At 42.9% G+C, this 25,436-nt stretch overlaps 1 protein-coding gene across 2 annotated transcripts in view; it reads left to right on the top strand.

The window, feature by feature from the left end:
• Positions 1 to 11,095: 11,095 nt before the first annotated feature.
• The window catches only part of STK24 (serine/threonine kinase 24), a 51,647-nt gene continuing 37,306 nt past the window's right edge, over positions 11,096 to 25,436 (top strand). The window contains exons 1-2 of one of the 2 annotated variants that reach the window (XM_068677415.1): positions 11,096 to 11,378; positions 22,696 to 22,926. In XM_068677415.1, the coding sequence (XP_068533516.1) occupies positions 11,337 to 11,378; positions 22,696 to 22,926 (273 nt within the window). In that variant the 5' untranslated portion in view covers positions 11,096 to 11,336. Of the gene's footprint in view, positions 11,379 to 18,631; positions 18,657 to 22,695; positions 22,927 to 25,436 lie in introns of those variants that run through there. The other variant, XM_068677414.1, reaches the window with a different exon arrangement.

The following is a 25,436-nucleotide window of genomic DNA, read 5'->3' as shown; positions in this document are numbered from 1 at the left end:
TATTGGAAGTGGGGTAAGAGTACTCATGTTTATTTTTGTATGCTGCTGTCTAGACTGCCGGGGTGCTGGGATGGTCTTTCATGTATCTTCTGTTACAGAGAGGATAAGATTAAATTAATCAAGTTAAAAGTCGATAATTCTAACGTCAGTCCATGTAGCTAGACAGCAATGTGGTTCTTTATTTCAAACAAAAATACTTTTAAAAAAAAAATGCAATCAAAATTTGCACCCCTGTCTGACCAGGTAGATACAGCCGGTATCCCAGGGAGCTTAACAGCTGGGTGGATGGGTATGGAAGAGAAGGAGCAAAGGAAGACGAGCAAAGCTGAAGCTGTGTTTTTCAAGGAGAATCTGTGCACTTACTCGGATCAGTTCAAATCAGAGATGCATTTTAAAAGGTTTGTGCGAATGAAGGTTTTTGGATGAAAGGTGGGTCATAGGCAGTGCAGGAGCAGGCACAGTTCTTCCCTGCGTAGCCTTCACCATTACTTCCTCAAGCAGCAGCGGGACCAGACATGGCCAAACCACTTGTGCTTTGGTGAAGGGTCATTTGTCTTTCCTTGCAATGCTGAAGTGGCCGTGAGACCTTCTGAGACAGTCCTAAGGAGACTTCTCTGGTGAAAGTGGCCCTGCCTTGTGTAACAACATTGCTGCATTTTGGAGGTGAGGAGGAAATAAAACCTGAAGCTGAAGAAGCTGTGTAGCTAAATAAAAAATTAATGAAAATGATGCAAGAGCCAGGAGGGAAGCAGAGCAAGGCACTTCTGCAGCGCTTGCTCTCTATCTGCTGTTGCAACCCCTCCTTTGACCTGCATCTGCTGTTAGTGGCAAATAAAACCCTCATGAGATTAAGATGACATCTCACCTGTCTGCTCGTGTGAAAATCTGTTTGTCTTCCTCCTGTGAGATTCAGCTGATGGCAGTGCTTGTCGCTTTCTGATTTTCTTTCCATCAAAGGCTTTTTTTACTCCAAATTGAACATCCATTCCTTACAGTTTGGGAAATTACTCAATTCTGATAAACTTTTTATTTTTTATTTTCTTAAAATGAGTGCTCCTGGAGCCGTGCTGTGTTTCCCTGGTATTAAAAATTGGAAATGTCTTCTCCTTAGATGGCAGTCCTATGTCCTAAAGGTCTTATCTTACAAAGAAATACATTCCAAGTAAAGGTTAATTCAATTGGCACCGCTGCTTCAGGCTGCTACTTTACTTCAGCGGGGTGCCTGAGATCAGTTCTGTAGCCACCTAACCGAATTAATGACACCGAATGTGTTTTTAAGCTGCAATCTGTTCCCAAGCACGGGCAGGCGGGGGCCGACACTGCTGCATGGGTTTACCAACGTCAGAGCCATGCTGGCAGGGCCTGGGTCAGTGCTGAATCGGCGGAGGGGCTGCATGTGAGCATGGAAATGAGCATGGGGGGGACAGCATAATGCACACCTACATTTACACCTGGATTTTTGCCCTACAGGGAGCATGGGGCTAAAGGTGATGTATTTTCCACCCCAGCATGGCACAAGGGGCTGCTGCAGACCACTCTGTCCCCTAGTGTGGGACCAGACCATGGTCACTGACCATGGCATCATTGTCTGAGCTACAGAAGCCCAGGGTAGGTTTCAGCTTTTTTGGGGGGAGAGGTGGCCAGCACTTAGACCAGACCAGAGCCACCTCCAGCCTGCCCTGGGGCACCTTTCTGAGCCAGAAGATTTCATTTTGTCATTTTTTTTCCTTTTTTTTTTTTTTTTTTCCAAAAAAGCTGCATGTTGTGATCACGGCTCTAGGTAGTACTAAAAGAAATAAAATATACAATCATTTCCTATTTTTATTTACCATTTATCACAGACTCCTTGCACAAACTTCCCTGATTTAAAGCAAATCCCCCCCTTTCGCCGGCACCGACTCGTCATTTCCAGCCACCAGATGGCAGAAAAAAACACGAAACAGACTGAAAAAGATGCGGTGGCACTGGGTCTGAGACAACAAAGACCCTCTTTGCGTCGTTTCATAAAGATTTTCCACACCTAATTACCCCAAACTCTAAGTTATCCTATATAGAAAACAACTAGTGCATGCATCACCATTGCTTTTGAAGACTCTGGGGCTGCTTCGTGTTTAGGAAAATAAAACTGCCCTGACTGACTTAGTCAAGTGATGGCCCCTGGTAGCACTGTTGGAAGTCTTATTTACCGTCTTCTTAAAACTTTTAAAAACCTGTTAGAACAGCCCAAATCCTATGTGGCATTGTATGAAGAGACTTTGATATTGATGGAGAGTAAAGAAGAATAAAGCTGCCCATGCTGCAACACACAACGCTCTTACTCTAAAAGATGATAAAAATCACTGGGATTAAACCACCAGAGGTGAAATCCTGCCCTGAGAAGCGAAGCCCCAGGCAGCTGTGGGGAGGCGCAGCCATTTTGTGACAGAGAAATGTCAGTCAGCCAAAGGAAAGTTTGCTCCTGTGGGAGCAGTGGGCTCATCACAGGAAAAAATACCACCTCACATCAAATACAGGTGTGTATAAGACACTCCACCAACAGACTGCCAACAGATGGTTTTTATGTGGATTCAAACCTTGGGTTGAATCTACACTCAGTCCTGACAGACTAAGGATGCACTGATGTCAGGTTCCTGCCTCTGTGGAGACGTCCCATGCTGGTGATCTGTTGTACAACCTCTCAGCCCAGCCCCTTTCTTTAACAAGAAAGTCACTGTCACTTCATTTTGGGGGGGACCCAATGCTCTCTGATGGCAGCCTGGTGAGGCCATGCTAGGTAGTTGGGTAGAGTCACTGGGTGCCAGCTCCTGAGGCACTTTTAACCAGATCTCCAGGCTGGGCCAAGGACCCATATTCTGCACCCTGATTCCTCTCCCCAGAGCTCCTTCTCCCTGCTCTGTCCTCCACAGGGGAAACTGCAGCTCAGGATCGCTGTGGGCAAATCTTCAGCTCGGATTAAGTTAGTATGAAACGGTGCCAGTGCAGGAGGAGATGCTCACGGGGAGGAGCAGTCTTTCAGCAGTTAAAGCCCAGAACAATGCTGCACCCACATGGATTTCAGGGATGTCTGCAGTTTAATTTTAAAGGTGAATTGAAATGCTTTAAGATGATCTCCACAGAAGTTTGTTAAACACCAAAGTCATTAAATACAAACACTTTAGGTATATATAAATCACAGAAGCACTTTGAACGTGCTTCTTTCTTTGTTTCACTTGCAGAACATGGTTACATGGTTTTGTGTTTCTTCTGGAGGAATGACTTAGAAACATACAGGAAAGTCTTGAGCTCTAATAAAAAACAGGTTACACATTTTTATTTACTTTCATAAACACAAACAAAGGCAAGCACAGAGCTGCATTACAATGGAAGCCCAGCTTGCTCTGTGAGAAAATTGCTCATGGAAATAAGTCACTGGCTACAGTGCCTTACACAAGTGAGAAAGGAGGAAGACATGCCATGAGGAGCTGATGGACTGCCTAGAAAGAGCAGAAATCGAAAGCCAAGTCTGTCTTCAGAAGATGCAGTCAGTACAGGTCATTTGTGGCCGCAGAGTCTGGGGCTAAGTTGTCTGTTTCTCACCTCAGCCTCATGAGAAAATAAATTCAGACATTTGAGCCCCCTGCTGGTCTCTCTGACCCTTTCTACTTGCAGCTCTGGTGCTGAGGCAAATCCCCCTGCTATCAGGGACAGCAGGATGGGCAGTCAGTGCTGCATGGCTCGGCAGTGTCGATGTGAACCTACAGGCCCTTAAATTTACTTCAGAGCAGGGAAGAACACCAGTGCTGTTGTGGTGCAGCAAAACCTGCTCTTCTTTGCAAGTAAAGCACTGGGTACCCCCTCTCTCAGCTGGAAGAAGAGCAAAATCCCCACGAAGCCTGCCCTTTTTACAAAGATAGCAGGGAAACTGAGCCGGGGACTGCAGAAGCCAAAGGAGCGCAAGGCTTTGGGATCCTGCCAAAGGCCTGGTGCAAGTGGGAGGCTGCGGCAGATTTTTGTGAATGAAAGGAGGTCTGCAGGAGGAGGTGGGAGATTGCTGGAGCTTGTCAGAGCACCGGGAGCGCTGCAGGAGCTTACCGGGTAGCTACTTTTAGAAGGCCGTGGGCTGGGAGCAATGGGGAGGGCTCAAAGCACATGCGCAGGCCCTGCATTTCTGTGGGTTCCTGCTGCAAGCTGAGAAGGTGGATTTTGTGGGATCAAAGAGCCGGAGCCACCACCTGACTCCACACAGGACATCCTGGATGCAGTATGGCTTTATAGCCCATCTGAGCCCACTGCGGGCCACCAGCAATGGGGTGAGCAGGCTTCCTTCTGTCCCTCATCACTGTGTCCCTGCTGTGGGACGCATGGGCTTGGCTCAGTGCTGCAACGGGAGGCTTGCCCAGCCAGCTGTGGATGTATTTCCCGTGGGATCAGCGAATTGATCCAAATCACCATGCAGGCATGTGATTGCTAAGGCATGGAAGGGAGCCAGGGCTGGGAAAAAAGGAAGAGCAGGATCAGCACTTTGGCAGCAGACCGCAGTTCAACTGGATTAAGCATAACATGAAACCAGACCCTAAAAAAAAACATCACGCTGTAATGATTTTCTTTTGTTACTGACACCCTAGACTGACAACTGAAACTTGCAGGAATCCATGTATTTCTGTGCTGAGTGGATGATTACAATACATTTCTGCCCACACAAGATATTACAGGTAGCTTGTGGTATACTATGAGATTATTTAATAAAGGGCTAAATTTTGGCAATTCCTGAATGAAAATATTGCCATGGATTGCAAGACCACCACTTATCAGTTACCAGTGAGACACAGTACAACTTCTTCAGGGACGTCAGTAGCCTGCAAGCAAACATTTTAGATCTGTGATGAAATGAACCATCTAGGGACAGAGTTATAGTTTAGAGCATCTCACCACGATTATAAGGTCACCCTTAATGCATCCATTTAGCCCGGAGATTCTGCTAGTCTGTTGTGTACACAGGCATTAATCTGAGATAAGAACTGATGTCTCCATTACTAAATGTGAAATACGAGAGGCAGATACAGAAGGTATGCCTTCTGTTTGTGTATGCTTGGCTTCTGTGACAAGGGGGTAAGAGAAAAGTTTATAAAAAGCAAGATTTAATGAAATGATGCTCTTTGGGGACAGAGGCACCGTGCAGTATAATCAATCTCAGGTTTCTTAATGAGCTCTAGTTCCCTATGTAATTTTAATTGCCTGTCTGGAATACTAAGATACTTTCAGGCACTTATGTTCTGCTCATTATTAATAAAGGGCGTGCAACACTCAGGATGCTTCTTCCATTTCCTGCCTCGTCCCTGCTTGTCCATTATGATTCTCAGGACTACAAGAAAGTCAGTTTTCTCCTATTCATAAGAATCTCAAAAACCTGCAATTTTATATGAAAGATATGAAGTATACCACCACAGGAAGCCAAATATTTGATAGCAGCACGTTTTAGACAAATTTAGCAAATTATTGTTTTTTTCTTTGGGGAATATAAAAAGTTATTAAACTTTTTTTTTTTCTTTTTCTTTTTTTTTTTTTTTTTTTTTATTTCTCTCAAATCAGTGCTTATGAGGCTTAAAGAAGAAGGCCATTTTTAAACATAAATCTGTAACAGACAAAATCATTTTCTGACAAGATGGATTGTTGTCCCATAGCTTCAATGCACATCCTCGTAGAGTTGCAGAAGGATCTGTGTGCTTCTGAAGCCACATAGCTTGCCCTGCTGCCATAAATACATGGCACAGGGCTGCTGTTGGCACGTCATCAGAGAGGAAGACAGGCTCTATCATGAGCTTTGTGGAAGGGATCCTCTTTCCACTAAAAATTGAAACCTTTGTGGCACAAACACAACTGGCGGCAGGGAAAATGTCGGTCCTGGACAACACATCTGTGTAAATATTTGGGGGGAGGAAGAGGAGAGATGTTGGAACATTAATGAATTAAAAATACTGAAGTCTTAGTCTGACCTCTGTTACAACTTTCAGCCAAGCTGCCCCCACTCGCAGCCGAGGAGATCCCCTTGCAACCAGGCCTAATGACATGGATGGGACACGAGCCCCCCGCCACCTTCACTTTGTGAAGTGTAGGTAAATAAACCTTCACCATGCAAATATCTTTAATTTTTTAAACTTTTATTTTTTGAATAAATGGTAATGTGCCAATTCAGCTATAGTCAGGACACCAACTGAATAATATGGAGTGTAACCCTGTCCTCACCCAAGTCAAAACACCAGATTTTTATTTCTTCTGATCCACAGAAATACTGTTCCCGATGTCCATGTGAAAATCACATGAGAAGGGATGGGACCCATCTGGCTGTATGGGTAGGCTATTTGATTATTTCGCTGTCCAGACAGAGCAAGTGGTGCTTAAAGCCTTTCTTTCTTTGATTTCATTACTGGGGCTCTCCAGAGTCCTGTTACTTTTCTTCTCTTCTAGTAGACTGATTTATCAAAAGTTAAAGCTCTCTTTAATTTGTCGCAGTAAAGACTACAGATTTCCATTTGGGAAGTTAGGAACAAATGACTTCTAACATGTTACTGTCATAGGAACAAATCTTCCATGAATTTGTAACATTTTAAAATGAAAATATTTTTATTTTTGGTCCCTCCTGCATTTTGTGGCAGTGAGTCTCACTGTTCATTTGTGTTGCTACCTTCATTTCTCTATTTTAAAGTTTCCTTTGGATAGTTCTTGTTATGAGAAAAAATGTACAGTCACCCCTTAGTCATTTTCTCCAGGTCATTTATGAAGTTATAGAATGCTACCGCCCCCAAGAAAAGTCTCTTTCCTAGTCCAATGAGACATAATATATTTAATTCCTCCATGTAGAGAGGTTTTTATGACCCTTTGATCACATTTTTTTCCATTTCTGTTTTCCACCAGACAGTGTTGTTTTGGAAACAGAAGATACAGAACGGTCTGTAGGAGCAGTATGGATTTATAAGGTGGGATAACAATATTGTCTCCGTTATTCTTTATTCCTTTCCTAGTAACTCCTAATATAGGTTGTTTTTTTTTTTTTTTTCTTTTGACTATTTTGAAATCAGTGACAGCTGAGATTTCCTTCTCGATTGCTAGGAACTACAGTATGTAAATGTAAATTGTTTTCCTGCATTCTTTCCCCCTGTATATTTTCAATGCCGAACTCCCATCTGCTGGTGTGTCACTCAGCAGCCAGTCGCTCTGAGATTCTTCCCCAACTCCTTGCACTTTGTTTTAGTTTTTACCTCATGATTCTTGGCAATGTCAGACTGTTTTGCCATTTCTCTCTAGCTTCCTTTCTAGATCATTCACGGATACGTCGAGCAACACTGGTCCCAGATGGATTCCTGTGGCAGTGTACCGGCAATGCCCTCTGTTGTGAAATGCTTTTATTTCTTCTTTCCTACCTGTTACCAGCTACAGATCCACGTGAGGATTTCCCCTTTAATCCCAGGACCACTTAAGGTCTTTCAGGTCCATTTGTGAAGAACCTTGATAAAGCTGCTTTGCATTATTTGATGCAGACAGGTGACATCCATTTAGAATGTAAGTGTTCACACTGGAACCTTACTGACAAGCTATCAAGAATTTCATTTTAAGTAGATAGTCCATCGGGCTATTAGCATAGTAATTAAAAATAATAATAAATCTAGGAATTTGGTATATACAATTCAGAGAAGAAATAACATTTTTATACCGGTTGTTACAAGAGTTTACCAAGAAATTGATCAGTCAAGGAAATGTAGCAAAAGAAAACAGGAAATCCAGAAGATGGTAGATAAAGATAATAAGGAAAACAAAACAAAACACCAGCAAGCCTAGCAGAGAACAGCATGGTGCTATGATTTGGTTAATTGCTCAGCCCTCACGTCAAGGATGGCAGGATACCCCTGCTGCCATACAGGGTGCCCAAAGGCAACCCCATCTGCTTGGGAGCTGCTGTGATCCTGCAGCCATTTGCTACTGCAAGCAATGCCATCACCTGCTCATTCTTCTCTTCCTCAGGAAAACTTGTTCCTCCTTCTTAGTCACCGCTACATTTCCCGCGTGCAGTATTTTGTAGACAAATAGCCCAGCTGGTATAACCCACAGCACTTTTTCTGTGGTGTTTTTCTTTCAAAATAGGAATAGTTACTTATTTATGGTACACTATGAATTTTAAAAGAGCTCTGTTTCGGGTACATCTTTATTTTTGGAAAACATCAATGGTCTTACATCTCTCATTTGAGAAGAAATATTGGTCTTGGTCAGAAAGGTAAAAGGACAATGTTTCTTCTTCATAGGTAGTTTATAAAAAGAAGTTCACAGTCACTGCCAGTGCAGTGATGCAATTATATTCTTCTCTTATAACGTTCATCTTCTGTAACCAGCGAAGCAGAAATTCTTTGCATATTCAAAGCGTTGCTTCAAGTTGAAAGCAAACTGGGTGTTGAGAAGTCAACACATAAATTGATTGAATCTTTGCACATTGAAAACATCTGGCTTCAAAAAGAGACAACAGAGAACCACTTTATTAATAAGAATTGTTTATTTTTGAAGTCTCTGTCATTGTATTGGAATGGCAGGCTGTCACAACATGCTATCATTCTATAATTAATAAAGATTTCCGCAAGAGCAGCCCTTCTTCGGAGTGGAATACACAAAAACATTTTTTCTCAGGTAGGGTTGAGAAAAGGAGTGAAAAAATGCAAGGCTTCTGTTTCTTAGTCTGTAATGAAGGAGCTTAAGTTTAAAATGAAAGACCAGCATTTACAAACTATCAACAAACAGAAACATGATTGTTGTTTTAAGATTACATTCAAAATATTTTGGCTAAAATTTCTCCAAGCCCAGAGTGTACTGGGAACATAAAATGCACTATGTGATATGTAAACTGGCAGAAATTGGACATTCCTCATACTCCACTGGAATTTAACATGGTCCAGTATCTGGTTTATGATGTAGAATTTGTATTTTGAATCCGCTCCATTGATTCCAACAAGCAAAATCACTCACAGAGCTTACTCCCCGCACTCAAACAATCACTTTTTCAGGCACAGTCTTGCTGAACATGTAATACAGAACTGCATAACCTTGAGATAAAGTAAATCCGTGATTTTTACTCGGTGATGGCATGCAAGCAAGAAAAAGGCCTCACAGTGGCCCTGGGCTAGGACCTTACATAGGGAAAGTTACTTCAGAGCAGCTTGCACGTGGTAACTTTCTGTGCTTATGAGCCTTGAGCTAGAGAATCTACAAAATGAAAGTAGAGAGGGAATTAGCAAGGTAAAACATAAACAACTCTAGCAACTTAAGTTTGTGTTCCTTAGGAAACTATGAAAATTATTTAAGTCCCAAAGAGAATACTAATGGATAGAAAATAATAGCTCTATACCTTTCAAAATACAAAACATAAAGCTTAGTTTTATACCCTTCATCTTTTCATTCTGCATTGAATGTGCTCAGACAGAAAAAGTAAGGCAGCTGATAAAATCGGTGTTGTGATAACTATACAGAAAAGATCAAATCAAAACTGTACCTGGCAATTTCTCAATGAGGATTTTTAACACTCTGTGATGTAGCTCAAAGGTATTCATGGGAGAAAGAAAAAAGTTCACCTTTATCTCAACTAGATTTCTTCCTAGCAAGCTAAAAACATTTGCTACAAAGAGTGCAACAAACATGGAGGTAATATAGCTCTACTTTAAAATAAATAAATAAAAATAATAAAAATGCCTTAAGGTGGAGATCAATGTAGTAGAAAATTTTCATAAAAATTCTTATGACATAGTTGATTTTGACTGAGGCAGTATATTTCTTACAACATTACATGCTAGTAACCAGTAAAAGCACTCTTATATTTTCTGAAGCTGAAAAAGGCATACTTTAAAAGCCATGCCAGCATTACGGAAACTAGTAAGTCCTTCAAGAACAACTAATAAAAAATACCTAGTAGTTCAAGTTTCCACACAACTCCTACCCATCATCCTTTCCATTTTGCACTGTACTCAAGAGCTGGTATGTGTAGTCTTATTCCAAAGGGGAACAGTCGGTGTGTAGGTACATACAGGTGCCTGTATGAGGCTGTTAACTAATTTTATTCAGGCTTGGTTGAGGGGTGCAAATCAGTTACGGTTCTGTAAGTTTCAGGAAAATAGGATTGTGCAGTGATAGATCAGCCTGTCAAGACAACAAGGAATATCTTAGCTACAAGAAAAAGCTTCGGAGGGAGTTTATGTCTAACCCAAAGAGATCTGTTTATATTTTAAAGCTCTTCCTGCAGTTGAGAGATTTGTATGGGCTCTTCTCTGGTGGATTAGTACTGAAAAGCACTTTATGTAGAGGTGGTTTCCTTTAGCTTGGCTGAAAGGACTGAGAACCAGTCCCACTGCCTGACAGGTACTTGTGGAGCTACCTAGGTGTTTCTGGGGGAGAAGGAGGGGACCTTTCCTGTTGGAAAACGTGTGGAGGAGCAGTCAAACCTCAGCCTCAGGAGGCCAAGGGCAGGGAGTGTTGTATGGCCAAGTTCTTCAAGGTTTCACCCAGGCCCAGGACTTCTCTGGTGCGGGGGAGACCCATACTCCCGCCCCGCTTCTTCCTCCCTTCGCCAGCGCTGCCCAAACACCCAGGCTGCCGTTTTGGCTCACTGCTTTTGCAAGAAGCCCTGACAGGAAGTCAAGTGCTTCCTGAAGCCGAGCTCTGGCGTTGCCGTGACCTTTCTGAAAGCCTCCTCCCGGAGGGGAGACAGGAGGAGCCGGCACAGCCTGGGGTTTCGGCTCCATCCATCCCTCCATCGCCTCAGCCCGGCTCCCTTCGTTCACAGCGGGCTGGCTCCCAGCTCGCTCCACCTGCTCGGCCCCACCAGACGGGGCTGGGAGGGGAGAAGCGGGGCTTTTAGTTGCCGGAAACAACGAATAAAATTTTTAAAATAAATAAATAAATCCTAAAAGCTCCCAAACCCCGCAAAGCCACAGCCCAGGTGCGGCGCTACGGGGCTGGCGGGGGGAGCCTCGCCCAGCCCCGGGGGCGATGCAAGCCCGGGCGGTGCGTGAGGGGGGAGGAAGAGGAGGAGGAGGAGGAGGAGAAGAAGGAGGAGGAGGAGAAGGAGGAGAAAGAGGAGGAGGAGGGTCAATGGGAGGAGGGATGAGGAAGCCGCTGTTGCATCCGTGACGGGCGCCTGAGGAGCCGGCGCTTGGGACAGCCCCTTTGCTGCTGGCTCGGGGGGAGGGAGAGGAGGAGGAGGAGGAGGAAGAAAAAGGAGGAAGGAGGAAGGAGGAGGAGTGTGCGAGCGCGGCCATGAGCTCAGCCCCGGCCCCCGGCGCCGCCTGAGGAGCCCCGGCCCCCTCCCCGAGGCCTCCGCCGCCGCCATGGCCCACTCCCCGGTGCAGGCGGGCCTGCCGGGCATGCAGGTGAAGGGCGGGCGGGGGCCGAAATGGCGGCGTGTGGGGTGTGTGGGGTCTATGGGGTGTGTGTGGGGGGTGTAGGGTCGCGACACCCCCGGGAACAAGGCGTGCTGTGCTGCCAGCGAGCTCTGTGCCTGCTGGGTCCCTCCCTTCGGAGCCGCCGCTTTGCTGGGAGCACGCAGGGGGATGCGTCTCGTTGCCTTTTTTTGCCTCTTTCTTAAAAAAAATCCCCTCCCTCCAGCCAGTGAGTAGTGCTCCCTGTTGTTTCAGTCCGCGAGGCTCGGCTTTCCAGCCCGCTGATGCCAACAGAGGGGAAAGCAGGGCCCGAAAATGTTGACCTTCAGCCCATGCTGCAGTGGTCATCTGTAGGACTGGCTGGGTGGTGGTGGTGCTGGGTGGGTGGCTGGGGGCTGTGCTTGGCCCTCAGGGCCTCACCTGACGGAGTTGGCTGGGTTTGTGCAGCAGCGAGATATCTATATACGTCTACGTGTATATATTTAAACCACCAGTGTGGTTTTCTGGCGGTTGAGCTGCTTGCAAAACGCAAGCTGCTGGCAGAAAAGCCATAAGAGCATCAGTGCCTGCGTGCTCTTCTGAGCGTTCCCACATCGTGTTGGGTGCTCGCCTGCCCCGACATCCAAAAGGAAAACTTAGGAGTGGGAGGTAAAGGTGTTTGGCATCCTGGACCGAAAGGTTTTGTGCTTCGTTTGGTGTAAGTATTGGCTTACTTGGGGTTGCGTGCTTTTTTTTTTTTTTTTGCAAAGCAGATTCTGCCTCGTGAATCTCAGGTCTTTGCATAACCTGAGGCTTTGAATTTAAAATGTTATATTCATAGGCATGGCCTGAGTTGTATGCTCAGGCTGGCACTGGATGCCAAACCGAGGATTGTAGGCCCTCGCCCTGAACCGATTGCTCTGCTGCTCGGTAGGTACTGCTGCGGAGTGCTCGAGTTCACCTTCCAAATGCGAGTCCCTTGCTGATTGCTGAGACACATGGAAGTAATGTTTTCCTCCTTTACGAAGGGCTGGATTCATGTTCCATTTTCTGGTACTTATTTTGAAACAGAACCGGTATTTTAGGCTGAGAAAAGACAGATCTGGAGTGGCTGGGAAGTAAGAGAATGAGTTACTCCAGCAATACGCATGTACTGCCCATATGTGGCATTTCATAATCGAAGGACCCATGTTTTTATTATTATTGCCTGGTTTAATTTGTTATTTAGTTTGTAATACCATGAGCTCTACTAAATCTGTAAGGCTGTCAGGATTTTTTTGTTAGTGCGTGTAATTTGGGGTTTTACTGCAATCTCTTTATTTAGGACAGTGCTATTATTCTCATGAATTTTAATGTATTATTATTAGAGTTTCGTGACTGTTTGGGAACTTCACTGTGTCCTTTTCACACCGTTGTTAAAGACCAAACGAAGATAGGTAGAAGCCTAAAATCCATGAGCAATACAGAAGCTGCTTGCTAATTTTCTGCCCCCACTTCAAGATGCCTAGATCCATTTCCATTCTGTCAGAGTATACTGCAATCTTATAGTGGTCTCTTTTTAGCACATGATTCTTTTTGGCTCTATTTGCAGATAAATGTTGAAATATTAAGGTACATACTATGCGTGGCAGCTGCTTAAATAAGACAAAGTTTATGGTTTGTGGCTTCGGTAGGAGAGAGAAATAGAGCTCGGTTCTCCGAGGTATAATTAAATTGTCCAAATCATGGGACTGTGTTTTCTCTTTCTGTAGTGTGATCCTTTCTCCCCACCTACCAGCTTCTGCAACAAATGGTGTAAACAATGTCAGTGAGAAAGTTAGGCAGCTTTCTCTCATGTCCTTTGCTGTGGCTTGTCCAAGAGACCAATCTGTATCCTACTGTGAACAAGAGGAACTTCCTGACCCCAAAAACTCACCTGCAGGGGTAGCGCTTTGTTACACCGTTTGGTGTGAGCAGAGGAGTGTGTAAGCAGAGCAGAGGAACGCAGGATTAATGTATTTCTCTCTGAACAACATATCTGATTGATGGTTGAAGAGTGATGCATGAAAAGTGAGTGGGTAGGGAGTAAGCCAAAGGAATGAGAAGCTGTGGAGGAAATGTGGGATGGTGCTGGAAGGCTGTCAAATCCAAGATTCACTGTCTGCTGCGACGCGGGCATGTTCTAACCAGAATAGAAACAGAGCTGGGTTTTGACCTAATTTTCAATGTGTGCAAATAAGTTTGGACTCGATGCTTGTACTACCCTTAGTTTAAGGGCTCTGTGCCGATAGGCGCTTGAGTGTGTGGCACGCAGGGGCATCACCACTAAACTGTCAGAAAGTCTTCTTCATCCTCTCTGCTTTACACAGCTGACTTAAGAAAAATGCTTGCTTGTCTGTACCGTGTGATATTTTCGCATGGCTGGCTCAGAAAAAGCGTGTGTGACCTGTAAAAGGGACTTTCAGACCAGACCGGCCTGCGCTTCAAGGCTGTGGTAAGCTTCTAGAGTTTCTTTATGAAACCACCTAAAATAACAAAATACCGTGTTCATAAATCAGTAGTATGGGTGCTTGGTGGGCTGTAATGTACTTTGAAGCCTGTTACGAGTGCCTTGAACCAGAAAGCTGAGGATATGTAGGCTTGCAGAGAGAAGCTCAAGGGCTGAAGCTGCAGAACACGGTGCTGCAGTACATCAAGCTGTCAGATATCTGGCAGCCAGCAGTTTTAATGTAATCTTTAGCAATAAAATGCTAAAATTAATAGTTATTAAACCTCTTTCTCCTCTCTTCCCACACTTAAAAAGGTTTTGGGGTTAAGCTATGTCTGATTTGTTGCTGTTTTCCTTTGTTTCTGAAGTTTGAGAACTAGAAAAGCAGTTGTTTTTTTTTTTTTTTTTAACCTCATCTCTTTGTGTAACTCTGACTGTGAAGTTCCTTTAAAATGAACCATACATTATGGTTTTAACAAGAAGAATACTTTTGGGAACTCTTGCTGAGGAAAGATAAGTGGCTTCATCAACGTCAGATCCTGGAGAAGTGAGAGAAGCCCATAGATGGTGTGTGCCTTTTGGGCACTTTGCTGTGTTCAGCCAGTCCAGTGCAGCAGCTGGAGTGACTCCAGGTGTGATACTTGTCTGTGCTTCTGCAATACAGGTGAGAAAGAGTTTCACATGAATAAGAGCTCCAAATTAACCTATGTGACATAATGGACATGGATACTGATGAACTGCAGAATTACTGATAAGAAATAATTATTTTGTGTCACCTTTCCTATTTCAGTTTCTTAAAGGGAAAAAAAAAAAAAAACAGCCAAAACAAAAAACCCTTTTTTTTTCTTTGCCCTGAAATGCCCTGAACTTTTTTTTTTTTTCCAGAAAAAACATTTTCTGAGAAGATTGGTTTGTATTTTTAGGTGTGCCCATATGCCACATTCATAAAATTCCGAATGTGCTTTTAAAATTGCATCATCTTGAAGCCACAGCCTCTTGTGTATGATGCAACTTTTCTTTATCTTCCTCCCTTTCAGGTTTTTGGTAATAATAAAAGTGCTTAGTATACCATAAAAAAAAAAGTCATTTTTCATTCTCAGTACAAGAACTGCTGGTTCTTTATCCAAAATCTAAATTAAAATATAATAAAATCACACCACCTTGCTGCAAGAAACCCTAGTTAAAACTTTAACTAGATTTCAGTAAGAACTTGACAAATGAATAGAAATGAAGGGCTGCTAAGTGTAAAGGCACCACTTCTGACTCAGTGAGTGTCTGAACTGTAAATTTGCTGCAGACTGGAAGAGTGTTTTGGAAAATGCTGATGTTTACTTGTGTGTTCTTGCACTTATCCCAGGATGTTCGCTGTCAGCTGCTGCAGGAGAAAGTGTTGGGGCCTCCAGGATGCTGTGTTCTGATCCAGCATGGCTCTCCTTGTGCTCTGACACATTGTGCACATTGCTGTCTTCCCTATTATAATTCATTCTCCTTTTACAATAAACTGTTGTAGCTGTCTTGTGTGTGAGCTCTGTGTTTGGTAACCACAAAGCGTTGGGCTTTGAAGGCTCTGAAAAGGCTGTGCAGCCTCCGCTGCCTTGCGTCTGCAGCACGTGTATGGGAGATCACTTTTCCCCAATTTCAATTTTTTGAAGGTTTGTGCTCACTGCTCTTGTTTAAGTGATAGTTTGATAGAGTAACCTGCAGCAGTTCATTATTTGAAAGATCGTTGGATCATTGTGGTTACGGCTAACCTGTTGTAAAATACCCAGGGGACAGATGTCTGGGATTCAGTGGTGTATTTTAAGCTTGGTCCTTCAGCACGAGGACAGAAAGGTTTTCATTTTGCAGGAACAGAGTTGACGTCCCCTGGCTTTTTAGGTCAAATGCTGCATCAAGGCTACGCAACAGTTGTCTGGAGTTTTTCTAGACAAGTCAACTCTTACACCAACAGTGGAACTATTATACTGAGAAGACGTGTAGCAGCTTCTAGTGAATGTGTGCCTACTGAGCTCTCTTCTCCTACACCCCCAAAATCTTGCCATTGAGCATAAGTGGAGGAGTGAGAGCTGGTTTCCTTTGGACATGCTGTGGATGACTTCTTGGGGAAGCTTCCTAGCAAGTCATCGTTGCAGGGTGAAACTTCAGTTTGGGTTTTATTATGGTACAGTTAAAATGACAGCAGGTGAACTTAGATTTTCTCATTTTCTACAGTTCTTTGATCTTCTCTTCTTGTGGCGTTTGGGTCTGAGGTACTTGATGCAGTCAGCCCCAAAAGTGACAGATTCCCTCACAAAGACCTGAAGGCCTGAGGAAGACGGCTCCTGCAATAAGGATTGACAAGAGTGAATCCTTACTTGCCTGAATCTGTTACCTTGCTTCAGCCCTTCTGTGGTTTTGGAGTGATCCATTTCAGATGGGATTTCCAGATATCTATTTAATTTTAAATGTTTATAAAAAGGCAGGGTGGGGTGTTTATACAGAGGTAGAGGAAGTAAGGAGAGGTGCTCTCATTTCCAAAGGCCGAGCTTACAAAATCTGGTTTCGCATCTCTGCTCTGGTATCAGTCACAGCCACGATGGCTCGATGCCCTTATCAGTTACCACATTCACCTTTTTATCCTCTTAGTGTCTCAACACCAGTGTCAGCAGCCTCTGAACAGGAAAAGCACATTCCCATCAGGTGGCCTTCCAGAACAAGTAAATAGCTCTAGCACCGGTCCCCCACGGGTGGGCGGCAGCTCCCCCCAGACCCCTGCTCCTTGGGGGGCTCTCCATGGGCCGCAGCCTCCTCCAGGCCACATCCACCTGCTCCACCAGGGGCTCCTCCACCCATGGGGGGGCTGCAGTGTGGAGATCTGCTCCATGGGGGACCCATGGGCTGCAGGGGGACAGCCTGCTCCACCAGGGGCCTCTCCCTGCACAGCCCGCAGGGGAACTGCTGCTGCCTGCCTGGAGCACCTCCTGCCCTCCTGCACTGACCTTGGTGCCTGCAAGGCTGTTCCTCACTCCTCTCCCTCTCCCAGCTGCTGTGTGGCGCAGTGTTTTTTTTTCCCTGTCTTAAATCTGCTCTCACAGAGGCACAAACAACATCGCTTATTGGCTCAGCTCTGGTCAGCAGTGGGGCCCTTACCTACCATGGGGCAGCTTCTAGATCTTTCTCACAGAAGCCACCCCTATGGCCCCCTGCCACCAAAACCTTGCCACGTAAACCCACTGCAACTGGGAAACACCACTTCATTTACTGAATTTGGGGTGTGGAGTGAGAAATTTGTATCAAGAGTAAATTTCTTCTTCACGTAAAAGGAAATGATTCTGTGACTTGATACTCCATGACCAGTCCCAGAACAATTTTCTGCTTGGGTTTCTTAATTCATTATTAAAAACTTACATTTTGGTTTTGATTGTAAAAGTCAAAATTTCATTTTGACAAAATGAGGTACTCCTTTAAGCCGATATTTTTGGGTTGTATGCCTGATTGAGCTTTGCATCATGATTGGCACAGGGTGATGATGGTGTTCCTAAGTTAACTGCTACCACTAAAACCTATTTATTTTTTTCCTACCATGTCCCTCCCTGCCGTGTCTCCTGAAATCAAACTCTTGTATATCTTCAGGATGTCGAGTTGCAGAGTCAGATAAACGTAGTTTTCTTCTGAAGAGGTGTTTTGAATAGACTATATATATGTATATTTTTTTTTCTGTGATTTCTTTCCTAAGCCAACAAATACTTTGTTTATTGGAAGTATTTGTGTGTGGATCATTGCCTCTTGGTGGACAAGAGCAGATCTGAGAGTAATAAATCTTCGGGTTGCAGAGGCTTCAGGCTGTTGCGTGTGTTCATTCTGTATTAATATAATGCTGTAGAAAGTCAGCCTTGAATCAGGAATATTTGGGGAGTGCTTGTACTCGTATTCTCTTTCAAGTTGTGTTATTAGGCACCTATTAAGAGACATTTGGGGTGTCTTGTCAGATGATAGAATAGGTGCATGTCTCCCGTCAAATTATGGGATTACTATAGATCTTAAAACTAATTCTTTCTTCTTTTTCTCAATTAGTATTAATGCAACATAAGTTTCCAAGCTTGTATTACTGAGATTTATTCAGCCATGGGTCACAATGCTGGGAATTTCCACCCGAGCCACCACTTTCTGGCATGAAACAATAGCAGGGCCTGCGAGGCGTGATGCTCGCAGTGTCTGTGGGTGATTGATCTGAGCAAGTGCAGACAAGGGAGAGGCATTGTTATAAAGCTCTTCTTCGAGGCTCTTCCTTAGCTGTCTTTCACTCGGTGTCTAAAAGGCGTTCTGGATGTCAGCGCTGTGTCTGCTGGTGCTATCTGATGTTTTCATTGCGTGCTGAAGGCACGGGGAGATTTCTTCAGCTGCAGCAATCTACTTTTAAATAGTGTGATGGATGGGAGGGAGGAGCACAGCTTCTGAAAGCTCCTAGCTATGGTATTAAAATGCTACGTTATTAAAAATGCAGGATGAGCTTGAGAAACTAGTTAAATTAGAATTCATGTTTATTTAAAATGTATTCTTTCTGAATGCTTGTAAAAAAAAAAAAAACAAAAACAAAAAACCAAACAGGTTATGATTAGGCAACTGTTAATTTTGGCATTGAACTCTTAAGGATGTACATTAAGTTGCTTTCTGAATGAAGGATATCATGACATTAAGGCATGACTTTTTTTCAGGGGACATTGACCCCAGAAGATGATACTAGTTCACTGGGAATTTGGAAGCATGTCTTGGAGATCCATCTTATTGATCAAGAACTAAAAGTTTCGTATGCTGAATCCCAGATAAATGCAGTTTCCTTGAAAGTAGGTGGAAAAGGGGTTGCACAGGGGATGAAGAATACTGTTATGATAGGCATCTCCCCCCCTAGCCCCGCTTAAAACCTCTTCCAATCTGATTAGAAAACAGTTTATAAGGGAGTTGTACTGGGAAACAGCTGTGTTCGTGAGGCCACTGTGATGCATGCTGTGTTTGTCTGCATTTATGTTCAACAACCCAAGCGTTTGAGAGATGCAAGGTTTTAGAGCACCCCTGCCCCCCACCCTTTGGTTATAACCCACTGAAGTTTCATGGCAGAGTTTATGGCATCCTGCCCCCGTCTTATTGCAGTTTCCCACCAACTACAGGAAATGATCTTGTGTTTTATATCAGCTATTCATATATACGATATGCGTGTATATATTGTGGAAAGCAAAAACTTAGCAGCTTCTGAGAAAGGTAAAATGCTGTGTAGCAAAACTCAAGGCCTCTCTTTCCTGTAAGCAGTTGTTCCCGATACTGTGAAACCATTTAAGCATACAATTTTGTTTTGTTGTGGATTTTTTCCCTTTATTTCTATTTTTATTTTAATATATAATTATTTTGTTGTGGATTTTTAGCTTGTCTTTGAAGTTCTGACTTGGATGTGGATAATTTAACAGTGTTATCAGCAGAATGGGGTCAGGTTGTAGGCCCATCTGGTCCAGTGCTTTGGCTTTGGTGGTGGTTAGGAATAGATGTCTAAGAAAAAAAGTGTAAGAACAGGGTAACTTGCAATACTTCCATGGCATACTTCCACAATTTTACTGCTCAAGGATTTCCAGAGACAGAAGTGATTATGTGGATGGATTTCTTTATGTTCACTTTTATTTTATTCCATTCGTTTCTCCAGTCCTTAATGATTTTGTAGGGTTCGCTGTGTGCAACACTGCATTACAGTGCGTATCCAGGTTTCTCTGCACACGTGTGAGCAAGGTTCAAACCATGTTATCTTTATCTCCAAGCATGGAAGCAGACAGCAGTAATCACCAGCAGTCACAAGCCGGTTCACCACGGGGTATTTCATATTCACCAGAAATCTCTAAACCTGGTTAGATGATGGTATTTTGGGCTTGATAGGGAGAGAGGACTGGAGTGATTAATTGGAAATTTGTAGAATTAAAAGCATAGGAAAGAGGTGTTGAAAGGCAATTGTCTGCTATAAAAGCAGGCATTGAGAAACCAGAGATCTGCAAGTGGAATCAGTTACCCAAATAATTGGAGAACTTGAACATGGGGATGGCTTGGAATTATTGCAGGTTAAAGAAAAAAGTATATAATAATAATAACTGAATGAATAAGCTTTCACAATAGGAGATGAGAAAAAAGAACTGGGATGCGATGTGGAAAAGGACTCCTGTTAAAGCTATGGCTTGGGTCAGAATGGTTATGAATAAAGTTAGATGTGTATACTTGATCTAACTAACTTGGATTTCAGTAACATTTTCTGTTGAGCTACAGGGGTGGTAGAATTAGAGATACATCTTACAATGCAGCTGGTTTTATGTATGTAGTGCTGGCTTTGAGGGGAGAACTGGACAGGTGATGGCAGGGGATGATGCTGCTGGTTTCTCCAGGGTTGTTCTTGACTGTTGGTGATGGAGATGTGGCCTTGGCAATGAAGAAACAAAAAAAAGGGGGGAAAAAATTAGGCTAGTACTGAAGATCTGTGTGACCTTCAGGATTTGAATTGCTGAACAAACCAGCATGAAGTGCAGGGTGTCAGAAGTGTGAATTACTCCAAAGACCCTCTGCAAGAGGCTGGGTGCTCATTAGTTGGAAATCCCAGGGGGATGGGGAGAGGCGAGTTTGAGCCAGGAGGCCAGACTGAACAAATCTGGTCTCAGAGTATTTTGGGACTCTCTTTATTCGGTAGGAGTGGGCGATGCTGATAAGTGAGCAGAGTGCCCGGAAGAGTTCACCTTAAGTGCAAGATATTTTTCTGGCTAATTAAGGTCAGAAGTAATGAATCCGACGTGGAGCAAGTACAGAGAGGTTACTGTAATTACGGTGAGAACGACGGCGCTGCTTGTGATGAGAAATGAAGGGCTTTCTTCTGCGTGGTTAAACAAGCCAGAGGCTGAGAAGGGGTGGTTGTGGTCGGTGTGAGAAGTGTGAGAAGCCATCCGAACAGAAACCAAACCACCACTAACCATGCTTGTAATATTAGTAGGAAAATGCCATAAGCTCAGCGAAAGCCTGCAAAGAGTCAGCAAGAGAGTAGTGACAGGACCTATGGAAAGCATTTTTCTCTATATTCAGTCGCATAGAGAGAATATTTATAAAGCCATTTGAATATTTTGTCTCTGTTGGAAGGCTCTGCAGAAGCAAAACAAAAGTTGGCGAGAATCCTTTCCAGATGTTATCTCGGAAAAATGAATGGGAATTGGCCGCTCATGTAATTGCAAATTCAAGCAGCTCGTTATGTATCTGGAGGCCTGATCTGGCCATTTCTGAAATAGAGCAGATCATTAAGGAGAGCCCGACTGGTAGTTTTCCATAAACGCAGGCTGCCAGCAGCTTAAGGCTCTCTCTTCAAACACCTAAGTCGCCTGGGAAGAAAATTTGGACCTTCTCACACAGCAAGAGAGCTTCTTTTTGAACAGCTCCTACCTCCTGGGGCTCCGAACAAAGTTCAGGAGTGGTAACTTTTAAAACTAAAAAATGCGTTTACAAAAGCTCTGATTTTTGGAAGGTATGTACATACTCTTTCCTATTTATATATACTTATTTATATACATTCCTTCCTATACATATATTTATTACTACATATATATACGTATATATAGTAATAAATGTTTTCACAAGGAGCTTGGAGAAGGATCTTACTGTAATACAATACTGTTTACAGGGTATTAATACCAGATATTATCAAACCATTCATTTTCCAAGATGGCCATAAGATTTTGATCATAAAAAGCTCAAGACAGGACCAGTTCTTCCCAACTCCTCACAACTTCCAAACGCACCGCCTGAAGAAATGAGTGGCTTTATCTCTGAACTCAGACACAACTATCTGGTCCTCAAAACACCTAATTGAGCTGTGAAACTTGTGTGGCTCATAGCTTTGGGCAAACTAAAACGTTTTCTGGGTGATCTGCCTCTTGGGGCTGCAAGGTTTCATGATGTAACCTTTGAGATAGGAGAGCAGAAATAGAAGGATAGGTGGGAAATGCTTGATAAGCTCAGCTTAATTGTTGAAGAGAAAGTGTTGGCTCAGCACTTGTCTGTAGGCATTTAGAGATTTATGCTAAGTTACCCGTTTATGCTTTTGCAGAGTTTGTCTAAGTAGTATAAATTGTTCAGCTTAATGCTTATTTAGACATGACTGTGTTTGTCTAGTAAGAGCCTTTTCCTATACCAATAATACATAGAATGCATAGAATAAAGTAAATCCTGCTCCAGGAAAAACTCGGGGTCGATAATAAGGAGTCCAGAATAAGGATTCTTGGGGTCAAGAATAAGGAGGAATTATGGCAGTTCATACAGGTGATCCTTAGTAGGAGAAAGTTGAAGAGAAGTGCTTGCCACAACAACCAAGGAAATAGTGCATCGAAGAGTGGGAACAGAAAACCTTACAGGATGAAATGTGTGAAAATCTCAGAGGAATAGGTCCCTGCATCCTGGGAAGGAAGCAGTTTAAAGAGGAAGGGACAGCAGAAAGGATTACTTTCATTGGTAATGGTATTTGACAGACCTTAGTTTTAATAGAAACCAAATCTTTGGAAGGATTTTTCATTCTCAGTGTAGCTTATCTCAATTTCTTTTTCTTGGGCAATAATACCATTTTCTCATGCCAGATAGGGTAAATCCCTGTCACAGGGACTGTGATAAATTTGTACTTCATATACAGGGAAGCATAAATATTGCAATATGTGCATATAAAAGGTGTAGAAAGAACACATTAATTATGGAGATGGAAAAAAAAGAGTACCTGGATAAATTGGAACATGTAGAATTTTTAAAGTGCTTGCTGCCTTTAAAAAGTCATCACATTTCATTTTAGTGTTACAAATGCTTAGTAACTTCTCTCTTATTTTTTAACAGACTCTGAAGGCAGATCCAGAAGAACTGTTTACAAAACTGGAGAAAATTGGTAAGGGCTCTTTTGGTGAAGTTTTCAAAGGAATTGACAATCGGACTCAGAAAGTGGTTGCTATAAAAATTATTGATCTAGAAGAAGCAGAAGACGAAATAGAAGACATCCAACAAGAGATCACAGTGCTGAGTCAATGTGACAGTCCATATGTAACTAAATATTACGGATCCTATTTAAAGGTAAGATGCTCACAGTTGATGGTGTTTTGATTTTACCAGTAATTCTTTTCCAAGTTCTCCAATCGTGCCTATTTTCAAGGGCAAGGTTTCAAGCAGACCTTAGCTGAAGAAAAATCTATTTTTGTTCTTTCAATTTTAAAGAAAGAATGTGTTACTATATTTTTGGACAGAATTTAATGGGAAAAAAGCATGTCTTGCCACTTCTGTACAAAAAGAATTCATTTAAATGACGACATCAATTTGCTGAGCTCCTTCTAAGTAATATGTGTAGATTTTCCTAATATTAGGAAAATGCAACTCCTTAAACATTGGTTACGTTCAGAAAACTATTACCCAAGTCTGTATTTAAATAGTCAAAACATGAAAAGCAATGCAGGGTCAGCTGTTCTGCAAAACTTGAGTTTTCTTATCAAGGTCTGCTGAGTAGCAAAGTATAGGTTGCTTTTCTAAGGAGACTGAACCAGCCTTGATTTGAATGCTCTATAAGTCAAAAAAAAAAAAAAAGTGAATCTACTAACTCATTAGCAAACAGCCCATTAGCCATAATTTAAGCTAATAGAAGGGTTTTTCATTAACTGCTTTTTGGATCTGCTTCCCTCCCATCCTCCCTGAGATTTTCCTGAGAAATTTAGGTTTCAGGATTTCAGGGTTCAATTTTGAGTGTGCCAAATAGGTGATTTTTTTTTTCTTTTCTTTCTTTCTGGTGGGGGGTGTTTTTAATTGGCTGGCTAGAATGGTTTGTTACCTCTAGCAGGTAGGGAAAATATCTGGAAGCTTTTGGTGCTACTTTATTTCTGTGGTCAGACTTTGTGTCCCCCATCTGGGCAGCTCTTTATTTTTTTTTTAACAGCTGACAAGCTGGTTAAGAGACTGTGCTCTTGAAAGGGTTTGAAATTGAGTAGGCAGAAAATACTTCTAAATTAAATTTCATTCTGCTTTTGTGGAAACATTCTACTTCATCAGCAAAGATGTGAAGGTTCTGGAAGTGGGACTCCTTTTATCTCTGGATTTCTGAGATTACCAGTTGGTTTGCAAGGACAAAGGACTGTTTATCTGAATCCAGGAGATGCCTAACTGAAGGGGCAGACGGTTTGTCCTTTCGTCCTTGTGCTCTGAACCTGTTTGCTTGGACAGTTTATCACTGAAGGCATTGTAAATGGTTTCAGCCCCGATAACCTGTCACCAGTACTGTACTTAAGTTATGTATAATTCAGGTCTCAGAGGCATTGTGTTGTGGTTTAACCCTGGTAGGCAGCTTAGCACCATGCAGCTGCTTGCTCCCTTCCCACCAGTGGTGTGGGGAGGAGAATCAGAAAGGTAAGGGTGTGAGAACTTGTGTATTGAGATAAAGAGAGTTTAACAGGTAAGGCAAGCAGAACCAAACAAGGAATTCGTTCACTACTTCCTATCGACAGGCAGGTGCTCAGCCAGGAAAGCTCTTCATGCATAATGGCTCCATGAAAGGACTCCAAACATCCCCCCTTCCTCCTCCTTTACCCCGGATTTATTGCTGAGCGTGATGCCACACGGTATGGGACACCCCTCTGGCCAGCCTGGGCCAGCTGTCCTGGCTGTGTCCCCTCCCAGCTCCTGGGGTATCCCCAGCCTCCTCGCTGGCAGGGCAGTGTGAGAAGCAGAAGAGTCCTTGGCTCTGTGCAAGCACTGCTCTGCCACAACTAAAACATCACTGTGTTATCACCACTGTTATCATCATAACACCATACAAGCTACTAGGGAAAAAAAAATCTATCCTAACCAAAACCAGGATACATCAGGAGGCACATGATTGAGTATAGTAAATTAAATGTATTTTTCATCATAGCTTTTATTACTTTTTTGAAACTTATCAGTCCAGGTTTAGTAGTGAAGCATGTCTTGTAAGAAAGGCAGAGATTGAATTGATTTATTTATTTCCTTCTGGACTGTATCCCTGCTTCAAATCTTTTCATTCTACAGGAGAAACATCAAGATCTTTTAGAATGCAAGAAAAATGGGTTGAAGTTTGATGGGAATGCTACTTAGTAGTTTTCACAAAGCACAGTGGCAGTGTGGTAAAGAGAATCCAGTGTCCAGTTTTCAACTGAGCGAATGTCAAAATTTTGTGAAGATAGCAAAAGCAATAGTGTCCTTTCTGTTTTAAGTGCAGTAGTCTGAATTTTCCAACTTGATGTGTAGTTCCCCAAGATACTGCACTAACACTGGCTGTATAAGATTCAGTTACTTCTGAAAGAAAGCATAGCTCTTTCTAAATGTCCTGCTGGTAACCCGTATTCACTACTTCAGTTCATTGTGAATTTATATTGTTTTCCAAGACACTTTGTGCTACAGAACTTTTGGTCTTCAAAATAAAAAAAACACCTTTATTTCTGCTGTCAAAAATTAACATGTGGTGTTCTGGTGATGCCGATGTGATGAAATCTTGTGAAGGAAACGTTATGCAGTTGCATTAGCAGTAAGAGTCAGATCTATTATTGGGTAGCAATGATGTGTCATCACTAATATAGATGTGC

This window comes from Anas acuta, chromosome 1, assembly GCF_963932015.1.
Source record: "Anas acuta chromosome 1, bAnaAcu1.1, whole genome shotgun sequence".
Lineage (NCBI taxonomy): Eukaryota > Metazoa > Chordata > Aves > Anseriformes > Anatidae > Anas > Anas acuta.
This window is presented reverse-complemented; position numbering and strand designations above follow the sequence as displayed.